The sequence below is a fragment of the Scyliorhinus torazame genome, chromosome 16, assembly GCF_047496885.1.
Source record: "Scyliorhinus torazame isolate Kashiwa2021f chromosome 16, sScyTor2.1, whole genome shotgun sequence".
Lineage (NCBI taxonomy): Eukaryota > Metazoa > Chordata > Chondrichthyes > Carcharhiniformes > Scyliorhinidae > Scyliorhinus > Scyliorhinus torazame.
Window position 1 is genome coordinate 162,269,255 of NC_092722.1, and position 13,464 is coordinate 162,282,718.

A 13,464-nucleotide genomic window follows, 5' to 3' on the forward strand; every position below is an offset into this window, starting at 1 on the left:
TTGCCATGTTTACCTATGTAACGGCAATTACTACACTTCGAAAACAATACATTATGCTTTCTAGAGTTCTCAGATATTTCAATATGACAAAGTTTTTAAAAAAGTATTTAGATGAATGCACGATAGAAACAAAACTAATAGCAAAAAAGATCAGTATTTTTCAATGCTTCACCAGAAACAAAATTATAGTAACTTCATTTGAAGCCTACTTGTGACAATAAGCGATTTCCATTAATTTCATTTTCATTCACCGAAAATCAAAATGGAGCCTTGCACTTAACAAAACATTAAACACATGATAACTAAGTCACAAAAATTTTATTTAGAACTGATGGCATTGCAAACATATCTTTATCAGTAAACTTGAATATCTGCTTACATAGGGGAAACGTTATTGCCATGATTTCATGCAAGGGCAAGATTTCAAACACATGCCAAAAGTGGGATGAACATCTACAGTCGACCTCTAGCAAAGAATTTCAGCAATCCACACCTTTGATCAACTCCTCCCCTAGTACTTGCATAGGCACACTCAGATTCAGTTGTTTTATAAAATTCCGATATAATGGTAAATAATTCCTACTAGTTAAACATATTTAACTTTGTTTACAGGGTCAGTGCAGACTCGATGGACCCATGGCCTCCTTCTGCACTGGATTTGGATTTTGTTTATTATCACGTGTATCGAGGTACACTGAAAAGTATTTTTCTGCGAGCAGCTCAACAGATCATTAAGTACATGAAAAGAAAAGGAAATAAAAGAAAATACATAATAGGGCAACACAAGGTACACAATATAACTACGTAAGCACCGACATCGGATGAAGCACACAGGGGTGCAGTGTTAATCAGGTCAGTCCATAAGAGGTTCGTTTAGGAGTCTGGTAACAGTGGGGAAGAAGCTGTTTTTTAGTCTGTTTATGCGTGTTCTCAGACTTCTGTATCTCCTGACCAATGGAAGAAGTTGGAAGAGTGAGTAAGCCGGGTGGGAGGGCTCTTTGATTATGCAGCCCGCTTTCCCCAGGCAGCAGGAGGTGTAGATGGAGTCAATAGATGTGATGCAGGTTTGTGTGATGGACTGGGCTGTGTTCACGACTCTCTGTACACAGGGATGTGCACAGTACTTTGCGTCCTGAAGTCAATGACCAGCTCTTTAGTTTTGCTGGCATTGAATCATAGAATTTACAGTGCAGAAGGAGGCCATTCGGCCCATCGAGTCTACACCGGCTCTTGGAAAGAGCACCCTACCCAAGCCCACACTTCCACCCTATCCCCATAACCCAGTAACCCCACCCAACACCAAGGGCAATTTTGAACACTAAGGGCAATTTATCATGGCTAATCCACCTTACCTGCACATCTTTGGACTGTGGGAGGAAACCGGAGCACCCGGAGGAAACCCACGCGCACACGGGGAGGATGTGCAGACTCCGCACAGACAGTGACCCAAGCCGGAATCGAACCTGGGACCCTGGAGCTGTGAAGCAATTGTGCTATCCACAATGCTACCGTGCTGCCCCTGAGGGAGAGATTGTTGTCGCTGCACCACTCCACTAGGTTCTCTATCTCCCTTCTGTATTCTGAATTGTTGTTATTCGAGATCCAAACCAAATTTTGCCACGCTGTCGTGCGTATACAGGGAGTACAGTAGGGGGCTAAGTACGCAGCCTTGCGGGGCCCCGGTATTGAGGACTATTGTGGAGGAGGTGCTGTTGTTTATTCTTACTGATTGTGGTCTGTTGGTCAGAAAGTCGAGGATCCAGTTGCAGAGTGAGGAGCCAAGTCCTAGGTTTTGGAGCTTTGATATGAGCTTGGCTGGGATTATGGTGTTGAAGGCGGAGCTGTAGTTAATAAATAGGAATCTGATGTAGGAGTCCTTGTTGTAGCGATGCTCTGGGGATGTGTAGGGCCAGAGAAATTGAGTCTGCTGTGGACCAGTTGCAGCGGTATGCGAATTGCTGTGGATCAAGGCGTTCTGGGAGTATGGAGGTGATGCACTTCATGACCAACCTCTCGAAGCACTTCATTATGATTGAAGTCAGGGCCACCGGACAGTAGTTATTGAGGCACATTGCGTGGTTCCTCTTTGGCACCGGTATGATGGTAGTGTTCACCTCAAGTGTCAACTGTTCCCTATATGCACGTCCAGCCCATGTGCATGGAGTATTCAGTCAGACAGTGTTGCATGTATGTAGCACTTTTCATAATCTTAGGGCACCCTAAAGCAATTATGTACTTTAGAAATGCAATCACGGTTATATTATAGAAACATAGCAGCAAATATGCACATAGTTAAGACCCACAAACAGCACTCTGACAATCAAACAATCTGTTTTTCTTTTAAATGTATTGGTTGCTGCACAAATACCGACAGAGGTAACTTAGCTGCTCGTCTTCAAAATAGTATCATGGAATTTTTATATCCACGAAAGTAGATAGAACCTTGTCTTACCTTTTCCTGCAAAAGGCAGTATCTGCCGACAGTGCAGCATGCCCTCAGCACTGTACAGGACTGCCAAACTAGATGTAAGCAAGCCTCTTGAATGGGATTTAAACAATCTTGATTCAGGAGGCGAGAATGCTACCATTGAGTCACAGCTGGCAGCACAGCCTCTCCAGCATCCGGGATTATACACAAAGACTTACAAGGGTGTTGATTTCCGATAAAATAAATCAAAGATATGTCACACACGTTATACAACTCAGCAAAATATAGTAGGGGCAACGTAGACAACAGGTTTGCAGGTGAAATAAACCACAAGTGAATCTGAGCTGCGTCAACTCACTGGCTCGAGTGATCAAAGTAATATCACTCATGTTTTTGTTTAAGGACCTGACTTTTGATGCATTACCTCTCGGGAATAAACCACTCCAACATCTTTTAGATGGAATGTACACGTCAGGCTCAGTCAGATGCTCAATGAAACAAGCACCTGAACCAGCCACCCCCAGAACAAGGCGATACACAGCTCCAATCACTCAATGGGCGATGGAATACGTTCCTTGAGAGTTTAAAAACGCAGACACCGGGCCGTGAATGCAGATGCCGCCCCTCAAGTTACCGGGACTCGCGCGGAGCAGGGCCAGCCCAGCCCGCATTCACTCACCGGCTGAGAGGAGACTGGGGTCCACCGCGGGAGCCGGAGGCTGAGCCTGGCTGACCGGGATGAAGGGCAGGGAGAAGTTGAATTCGGTGTCGGACGATAAGAGCAAGTTGGTACCTCCTTTCCTCTCGGCCATCTTGCTGTTCGGCGCGCACCGACACGTAACCAGTGGCTCCGCGGAGCGAGTCGGTCGCGCGGAGGGGGCGGGGCGAGGGGTGAGTGCGGCCTGTGGGTGACGTCGGCGCCACGTAGCCCCGCCCCTAGGCAGATGACGTAACGGTGCGGCGTACGTGGGGCCGGGTCGGAGGTCGGTGGCTGCGTCAATGACGCGCGGGTTTCCCGCCATTGCCATCCGGCCGCTGTTGTGGAAAAGTTGTATCGGCCGCGCCGCTCCCTTCCCTTCCCTCCCCCACCCCGCCCCACAGCAACTTCTCAACATGCCGTGCGTGGATGACTGGGTGAACGACCCTCTGAGCGCCGTGCAGGGCATTTTCGGTGAGTCTTTTGCTTTCGTCTGAAAACCTCTAATTTTTTTTGGAATTGCCCTTTCCTGGTGTGCGGTTGCGGAGTTTGCTGAGGAGGCCTCCCTCCCTCCTCCCACAGCCCTACCCTCAGCAGCTTCTCAGCTATTCCTCCCTCCCTACAGAGGGGTTTGAACTCCCCAATTTTAACAAAACACGGTTGTGAAGTTACAGATTGGACGTTTATTTAAATACCCAATGAAAAAGCAGGGCTTTTACCAAAAGATTTTTTTTTAAATCAATTTAGATGGAATGTACACGTCAGGCTCAGTCAGATGCTCAATGAAACAAGCACCTGAACCAGCCACCCCCAGAACAATCGTTTCTTGTAAGCTCATTGCTGAAAGTGTGAACTACTTTTAATACCATAGGCTTGATAATGTGTCTTGTTCTGTTGGAGACCAAGTGTTTTGGATCCCAAAATAACGAAACTGGTTTAGTTTATTGGAATGGGGGGGGCAGCATGATGATGGTGACATTAGATTCATCAACAGTTCAAAATATTTTACATGTCCTGGCTTTGAACAAAGAACAAAGAAATGTACAGTACAGGAACAGGCCCTTCGGCCCTCCAAGCCCGTGCCGACCATACTGCCCGACTAAACTACAATCTTCTACACTTCCTGGGTCCGTATCCTTCTATTCCCATCCTATTCATATATTTGTCAAGATGCCCCTTAAATGTCCCTATCGTCCCTGCTTCCACTACCTCCTCCGGTAGCGAGTTCCAGGCACCCACTACCCTCTGCGTAAAAAACTTGCCTCGTACATCTACTCTAAACCTTGCCCCTCTCACCTTAAACCTATGCCCCCTAGTAATTGACCCCTCTACCCTGGGGAAAAGCCTCTGACTATCCACTCTGTCTATGCCCCTCATAATTTTGTATACCTCTATCAGGTCGCCCCTCAACCTCCTTCGTTCCAGTGAGAACAAACCGAGTTTATTCAATCGCTCCTCATAGCTTATGCCCTCCATACCAGGCAACATTCTGGTAAATCTCTTCTGCACCCTCTCTAAAGCCTCCACATCCTTCTGGTAGTGTGGCGACCAGAATTAAACACTATACTCCAAGTGTGGCCTAACTAAGGTTCTATACAGCTGCAACATGACTTGCCAATTCTTATACTCAATGCCCCGACCAATGAAGGCAAGCATGCCGTATGCCTTCTTGACTACCTTCTCCACCTGTGTTGCCCCTTTCAATGACCTGTGGACCTGTACTCCTAGATCTCTTTGACTTTCAATACTCTTGAGGGCTCTACCATTCACTGTATATTCCCTACCTGCATTAGCCCTTCCAAAATGCATTACCTCACATTTGTCCGGATTAAACTCCATCTGCCATCTCTCCGCCCAAGTCTCCAGACAATCTAAATCCTGCTGTATCCTCAGACAGTCCTCATCGCTATCCGCAATTCCACCAACCTTTGTGTCGTCTGCAAACTTACTAATCAGACCAGTTACATTTTCCTCCAAATCATTTATATATACTACAAAGAGCAAAGGTCCCAGCACTGATCCCTGTGGAACACCACTGGTCACAGCCCTCCAATTAGAAAAGCATCCCTCCATTGCTACCCTCTGCCTTCTATGGCCTAGCCAGTTCTGTATCCACCTTGCCAGTTCACCCCTGATCCCGTGTGACTTCACCTTTTGTACTAGTCTACCATGAGGGACCTTGTCAAAGGCCTTACTGAAGTCCATATAGACAACATCTACTGCCCTACCTGCATCAATCATCTTAGTGACCTCCTCGAAAAACTCTATCAAGTTAGTGAGACACGACCTCCCCTTCACAAAACCGTGCTGCCTCTCACTAATACGTCCATTTGCTTCCAAATGGGAGTAGAAGGTGTCTCGAAGAATTCTCTCCAGTAATTTCCCTACCACTGAAGTAAGGCTCACCGGCCTGTAGTTCCCGGGATTATCCTTGCTACCCTTCTTAAACAGAGGAACAACATTGGCTATTCTCCAGTCCTCCGGGACATCCCCTGAAGACAGCGAGGAACCCAAGATTTCTGTCAAGGTCCAAAGATTTCTGTCAAGGAAGTTGGCTGAAATTTTAGAAGAGTGGCCATGCTTTGTGATAGGTGTGGTATTAACATTTTCCTGAAATAAATGGAGTTTGCTGATAAAGATATGCTTCACTAGTTCCAAATAGATTTTTTTTATGCACTTGCATAAAGGTTTCCTTGAGTAGCTAGATACATGTTAATGTAGGCAAATGTATTCTGCAGAACTTTTTTTAATACCTGTTTTTCTAAACCCCTGGAAGGGTGCCTGTGATGCATATAATCTACTACTGGACTCTCAGGTCAAAGGTTTTCTTAACTGTAAATAACCATATTTTGGTCGCTGTTTAACCTTCACATTGTGGTTTAATATGTGCATTTGCAAAACAGTACGATCCGCGGAGTGAATTGTTCATTTAAATGTCTTTCAGTAAAAGACTAGGTTGAATATATTTCTGATCATAGGGTTACATGATTAGTGTAGAACATTTCATACTTCCAGTGCTATGGTTCTTCGTCATCACAAGCCGTGATTCGTAAGATGTATCTGTATAATCTGTGCAAAACTCTTCAGCCTATTGGAGCTGAGAAGCTGATATAAGTGGACATGGTTAAGCGTTTAACAAGCTGTAAAAGCAGCTTGAGTGCCGTTTTGCTCTGAGGTCTCTGACTTCTCTCTGCACTGAGTACCTTGGCATCCAGGGCTGGATGAGTAGAAATTATCTGCAATGAAATGATGTGATGAGTGGAGTGCCATAGGGATCAGTGCTAGGGCCTCAACTATTGACAATTTGTATCAATAACTTGGATGAAGAGATGAAATGTATGATTGCAAGGTTTGCTAATAACAAGGATATGTGGGAAAGTTTTTTTTTACAAGATGTAAGGAATCTTCAACGGGATAGATTAAGTGAATGGACAAAAAAATTGGCAGATGGAGAATAATGTGGGAAAAAGTAAACTTGTCCACTTAGCAAGAAGAATAGAACAGCAGCATATTATTTGAATGGTCAGAGATTACAGAACTCTTGAGGTAAAGGGGATCTGGGTGACCTGGTACATGAATCACAAAACGTTACTATAAAGGTACAGCAAATGATGAGGCAAATGGAATGTTGCCTATTGCAGGGGGAATGGAATATAATAGTAGGGATGTTTTGCTACTGTTGTGCAGGACATTGGTGAGACCACACATGGAGTACTCTGTACACTTTTGGTCTCCTTATTTAAGAAAATATATAAATGCAGCTCAGAGAAGATTCACTTGACTGATACCTGGGATTAGGGGTTAAGAGAATGTTCACGCAACTGATACCTGGGATTGGGGGTTGAGAGAATGTTCACTCGACAGATACCTGGAATTGGGGATTAATTTATGAGCAAAGGTCAGACAGGTTGGGTTGTATCCACTGGAGTTTAGAAAAATGGAGGTCACCTTATTAAATCATACAAGTTTCTGAGGGGAATTGACAGGATGGACGCTGAAAAGATTTTTCCCTTTTTGGGAGAGACTAGAACGGAGGGACCCAGTTTCAAAATATGGGACCTCCTATTTAAGACAGGTGAGAATTTTTTTATTCTCTGCGGTTTGTAAGACTTTGGAAGTCTCTTGCCCAGAGAGTGGTCGAGGCAGGCTCATTAAATATTTTTCATCAGGCGAATGAGGCTCTGGGAATTCTTCCACAGACCCGAAGAGGCCAACAGCGAACCCAAGCAGACTACCAATGAACCGGAACAGCAGACCGAGAGATCTGCGGTGCGGCAACTGAAGAGGAAAGAGTCGAATTGGACCCCACCGGAAGGCCACTGCCATAGACTCGACATGTATGCTCAAGCCGTCAGGAGTCGCGTCAATGCCAGATTCATCAGTCGCATTCACAAGACAGCCCCGAACGTCACCCAAGCACAACGCAATGCCATCCGCGCTCTCCAGACCAACCACAGCATCGTCATCAAACCAGCAGACAAAGGAGGGGCCACTGTCATACTGAACAGAATGGACTACTGCAAAGAAGTATACCGACAACTGAACAACCAAGAACACTACAGACAGTTACCCGCAGATCCGACCAAGGAACACATCCGCCAACTTAACAGACTGATCAAGACCTTGGATCCAGATCTTCAGAGCACCCTACGTGCTCTCATCCCACGTACTCCCCGCATTGGAGATCTCTACTGCCTCCCGAAAATACATAAGGCCAACACACCAGGCCGTCCTATCGTTTCAGGCAATGGGACCCTGTGTGAGAACCTCTCTGGCTACATCGAAGGCATCTTGAAACCCATCGTACAAGGTACGCCCTGCTTCTGTTGCGACACAACGGACTTCCTACAGAAACTCAGCAACCATGGACCAGTTGAACCAGGAACGTTCCTCGTCACAATGGACGTCTCGGTACTCTACACCAGCATCCCCCATGGCGTCGGCATTGCTGCAACAGCCTCAGTACTCAACACCAACAACTGCCAATCTCCAGACGCAATTCTGCAACTCATCCGCTTCATTCTGGATCACAACGTCTTCACCTTCGACAACAAGTTCTTCATCCAGACGCACGGAACAGCCATGGGGACCAAATTCGCACCCCAATACGCCAACATCTTCATGCACAAGTTTGACCAGGACCTACTCACCGCACAGGACCTTCAACCAACGTTATACACCAGATACATCGATGGCATTTTTATCCTTTGGACCCACGGCGAAGAATCACTGAAACGACTACACAATGACATTAATAAGTTCCATCCAACCATCAGACTCACCATGGACTACTCTCCAAAATCAGTTGCATTCTTGGACACACTCGTCTCCATCAAGGACGGTCACCTCAGCACTTCGCTTTACCGCAAACCCACGGATAATCTCACGATGCTCCACTTCTCCAGCTTCCACCCTAAACACATTAAAGAAGGCATCCCCTATGGAGAAGCTCTCCGTGTACACGGGATCTGCTCAGACGAGGAGGAGCGTAACAGACACCTACAGACGTTGAAAGATGTCCTCGTACGAACGGGATATGGCACTCGACTCATCGATCGACAGTTCCAATGCGCCACAGCGAAAAACCGCACCAACCTCCTCAGAAGACAAACATGGGACACAACCAACAGAATACCTTTCGTCGTCCAGTACTTCCCCGGAGCGGAGAAACTTCGACATCTTCTTCACAGCCTTCAACACGTCATTGCTGAAGATGAACATCTTGCCAAGGTCATCCCCACACCCTCACTACTTGCCTTCAAACAACCGCGCAACCTCAAATAAACCATTGTTTGCAGCAAACTACCCAGTCTTCAGAACAGTGACCACGACAGCACACAACCCTGCCATGGCAATCTCTGCAAGACGTGCCAGATCATCGACATGGATACCACCACCCACCAGGTACGCGGTACATACTCGTGCGACTCTGCCAACGTTGTCTACCTCATACACTGCAGGAAAGGATGTCCCGAAGCGTGGTATATTGGCGAGATCATGCAGACGCTGCGACAACGAATGAATGGACATGGCGCAACAATCACCAGGCAGGAATGTTCCCTTCCAGTCGGGGAACACTTCAGCAATCAAGGGCATTCAGCCTCTGATCTCCGGGTAAGCGTTCTCCAAGGCGGCCTTCAGGACGCGCGACAACGCAGAATTGCCGAGCAGAAACCTATAGCCAAGTTTCGCACACATGAGTGCGGCCTCAACCGGGACCTGGGATTCATGTCGCATTACATTCACCCCCCACCATCTGGCCTGCAAAATCCTACCAACTGTCCTGGCTTGAGACAATTCACACCTCTTTAACCTGGGGTTACCCCATCTCTGGATCTGTAAAGGTTTAATCACCTGCTAAAGCTCGCATTCCAAGCATTGTCTGGCAGCTTTGAATTTGTCTATATATTTGTTTCTGGAACATACCTCTTAATTCACCTGAGGAAGGAGCAGCGCTCCGAAAGCTAGTGACATCGAAACAAACCTGTTGGACTTTAACCTGGTGTTGTAAGACTTCGTACTGTGCTCACCCCAGTCCAATGCCGGCATCTCCACATCATGAATATTCTTAAGGCAGAGGCAGATAGATTCTTGACGACTGTTATTGTGGGTAGGTGGGAATGTGGAGTTGAGACAGCCGTGATTTTCTTGATTGACTTGAGCAGGCTCGAGGGGCTGAATGGTCTGCTGCTACCTCTAATTTGTATGACCGAAGCTAGCACCTTTGGTCTCCACCAAAAACTTTGTTCCCAGGCACCAGCTTTCTCTGCAATTGTCTAAGGATGAACTCGTTGGTATGCAATCTTGGTGTCATATTTAAACCCAAAATGAGCTTCAGATCACATATCCAAGCTATTGGTAAGACTGTTATGAAGAAGAGTCATATTTGATCCGAAACATTAACTTGGTTTCTCTCTCCACAGATGTTTTTTAAAAATATATTTTTATTAAGGTATTTGCAAAAATTTTATAACAAAAACAATAACATTAACATGGTAAAATAAACATTCCCCCACCCGACCCACGGTTCACACACCTCAACCATCTAACACCTATCCGCCCGCCGCCCCCCCTTCAAAGTGCTGCTTCTGCCGACATTTTAATTTTCCCCGAGAAAGTCGACGAACGGCTGCCACCTCCGGGAGAACCCCAACATTGACCCTCTTAAGGCAAACTTTATTTTCTCAAGACTGAGAAACCCAGCCATGCCACTAACCCAGGTCTCTACACTCGGGGGCTTCGAGTCCCTCCACATCAAAAGGATCCGTCTCAGGGAGGCAAAGGCCGGGACATCGGCCTCTTTCACTCCCGGATCTTCTGACATTCCAAAGATCGCTACCTCTGGGCTCTGCACCACCCAAGTTCCTAGCACCGTGGACATTGCCTTAGTAAACCTCTGCCAAAACCCTCTGCGCTTCGGGCATGCCCAGAACATGTGGACATGGTTTGCTGGGGTTCCCGCGCACCTCATGCGTCTATCTTCTACGCCGAAAAACTTGCTCATCCTCGCCGCCGTCATGTGTGCCCGGTGGACCACCTTAAATTGTATTAGGCTAAGTCTGGCACATGAAGAGGAGGAATTGACCCTGCTTAGGGCGGCCGCCCATAGACCTGCCTCTAACTCTCCACCTAGCTCGTCCTCCCACTTGCCCTTAAGCTCCTCCACCGGGGTTTCCTCCGCTTCCAATAGCTCCTGGTAGATATCCAACACTTTCCCCTCCCCCACCCAGGTACCGGACACAACTCTATCCTGTATCCCCCGTGGCGGCAGCAGCGGAAAGGCCGGTACCTGCTTTCTCAGGAAGTCGCGCACTTGCAAATATCTAAAACCATTCCCTGGCGGCAGTTTAAACATATCCTCCAGCGCCTTCAAGCTGGGAAAGCTCCTGTCTATAAATAGATCCTGCATCCTTCTAATTCCTGCCCTCTGCCAGCTTGGAACCTGCCATCCAGCCTGCCCGGTGCAAACCTGTGGTTGTTACAAATCGGGGTCCAGATCAACGCATCCTCCACATTCTTATACTTCCTCCATTGCCCCCAGATCCTCAGTGCCGCCACTACCACCGGACTTGTGGAGTATCAGGCGGCGAGAATGGCAGAGCTTCCAGATGCCGCCTCCAACCGCTCCCATGCCGACCCCGCTCCCATTACCCACTTCCTAATCATGGCAATGTTAGCTACCCAGTAGTAGTTGCAGAAGTTCGGCAGCGCCAACCCACCCTCCCCCCCCCGACTACGCTCCAACCACGTTTTCTTCGCCCGCGTGTTTTATTCGCCCATACATAGCCCGAGATAATCTTGTTCACCCGCTTTATAAAGGCCTTCAGGATGAAGATGGAGAGGCACTGAAAGACCAACAGATATCTGGGGAGGACCGTCATTTTCACGGTCTACCCTCCCCGCTAGTGACAACGGGAGCATGTCCCCCTTCCATTTTCTCTACCAACCGGGATAGATTAAGCTATAGATGAAGTGTCTCCCATTTCCTAGCCACCTGGATTCCCAGATTGCGAAAGCCCTTTACTATTCTAAGTGGCAGATCTCCCAGTCTCTCCTCCTGCCCTCTAGCCAGAATCACAAACATCTCGCTCTTCCCCATGTTCAATTTATACCTCCGAGAAACTGCCAAATTCCCCCAAGATCCGCATAACCTCCCCCATACCCTCCAACGGGTCCGAAATGTACAGAAGCAAATTGTCTGCGTAGAGCGAGACCCGATGCTGTGCCCCCCCCCCCCCCCCCCCCGGAACCAGCCTTGCCAGTTCCACAAAGCTCTTAGTGCCTTGGCCAGTGGCTCTATAGCTAGAGCAAACCATAACGGGGAGGGCGCACCCTTGCCTCGTCCCTCGATGTAATTTAAAATACCTCAACGCCAGCCGGTTCGTATGCATGCTCGCTACAGGCGCCTGGTAGAGCAACCGTACCTAGCCAATAAAGCCCTCACCAAATCCAAATCTTCCCAGCGCCTCCCACAGGTACTCCCACTCCACCCGACCAAAGGCCTTCTGCATCCATCGCTACCACCACCTCCGCCTCTCCTCTTTCTGAGGGCATCATAATAAGATTTAAAAGCAGTTGGCTTTGAGTTGCCTGCCCTTAACGAATCCTGTCTGGTCTTCCCCTATCACCCCTGGAATGCAGTCTTCTATCCTTGTGGCCAATATCTTAGCCAACAACTTGGTATCCACATTCAAAAGCGAGATCGGTCTATATGACCCACACTGCTCAGGATCCTTCTCCCGTTTAAGAATAAGTGAAATTGAGGCCTGCGACATTGTCGGGGGGAGGATTCCCTTCTCTCCAGCCTCGTTAAATGTCCTCACCAGCAGTGGGCTCAATATCTCTGAGAACTTGTTATAAAATTCCACTGGGTAACTGTCCGGCCCCGGAGCCTTGCCCGACTGCATGCCCTCCAGCCACTTGATCATTTCCTCAATCTCAGTTGGGGCTCCCAGCCCCTCCACCAGGCCTTCCTCCACTCTCGGACACCTCGACTGATCCAGAAATTGCCTCATCCCCTCCACTCCAGCTGGGGTTCCAACTCATATAATTTACTGTAGAATTCTTTCAAAACTTCGTGTGTGTCCCCCCCCCCCCCCCCCCCTCGGGTCCAAGACCATGTTACCATCCCTATTCTTAACACTCTACCAATCTCCCTGGCCGCCTCGCCCTTCCTAAGCTGTTACGCCAACGTCCTACTCGCCTTTTCCCCGTACTCCTAAACCGCCCACTTTACCTTCCTCAACAGTTCCACTGATTTCCCTATGGTCAACAACTCAAACTCCACCTGCAACCTCTGCCGCTCCATCAGGAGCCCCGCGTCTGGGGCCTCTGCGTATCTCCTCTCCACTCGGAGTATCTCTTCCACTAATCACTCCCTCTCCGCCAGTTCCCCCTTTTCCCTGTAGGACCGAATCGAAATTAGCTCCCCTCTAACAACCGCCTTCCGAGCCTCCCACACCGTCGCTGCAGATACCTCTCCTGTGTCATTTGTTTCCAAGTAGTTCTGGATGGACTTAGTCACCCGCCCGCAGACTGGTTCATCTGCTAGCAACCCCACATCCAGTCTCCAAAACGGACATTGCCCTCTCTCCTTGCTAACCTGCAAATCCCCCCATTGCGGGGCATGATCCGACACTGCAATTGCCGAGTATTCCGTCCCCACCACCTTCGGTATTAGCGCCCTGCTCAGAACAAAAAAGTCAATACGAGAGTAAACCTGATGGACGTGAGAAAAAAAAAAGACTCCCTCGCCCATGTAAACCTCCGTGGGTCTATACACCCCATCTGTACCATAAAGCCCTTCAATTCCTTTGCCACAGCCAGCCTACTCCCTGAC

The 13,464-nt window shown here is 48.1% G+C and overlaps 2 protein-coding genes across 2 annotated transcripts in view; one reads left to right on the forward strand and one right to left on the reverse strand.

The window, feature by feature from the left end:
* sec23ip (SEC23 interacting protein) overlaps window positions 1–3,282 on the reverse strand; it is a 190,730-nt gene extending 187,448 nt beyond the window's left edge. Inside the window, exon 1 of the mRNA XM_072479346.1 lies at window positions 3,108–3,282. Coding sequence (XP_072335447.1) covers window positions 3,108–3,240 — 133 coding nt within the window. The 5' untranslated portion in view covers window positions 3,241–3,282. The remainder of the gene's footprint in view (window positions 1–3,107) is intronic.
* Window positions 3,283–3,425: 143 nt separating this feature from the next.
* The window catches only part of mcmbp (minichromosome maintenance complex binding protein), a 45,920-nt gene continuing 35,881 nt past the window's right edge, over window positions 3,426–13,464 (forward strand). Inside the window, exon 1 of the mRNA XM_072479347.1 lies at window positions 3,426–3,599. Within this exon, the coding sequence (XP_072335448.1) occupies window positions 3,428–3,599 (172 nt within the window). The 5' untranslated portion in view covers window positions 3,426–3,427. The remainder of the gene's footprint in view (window positions 3,600–13,464) is intronic.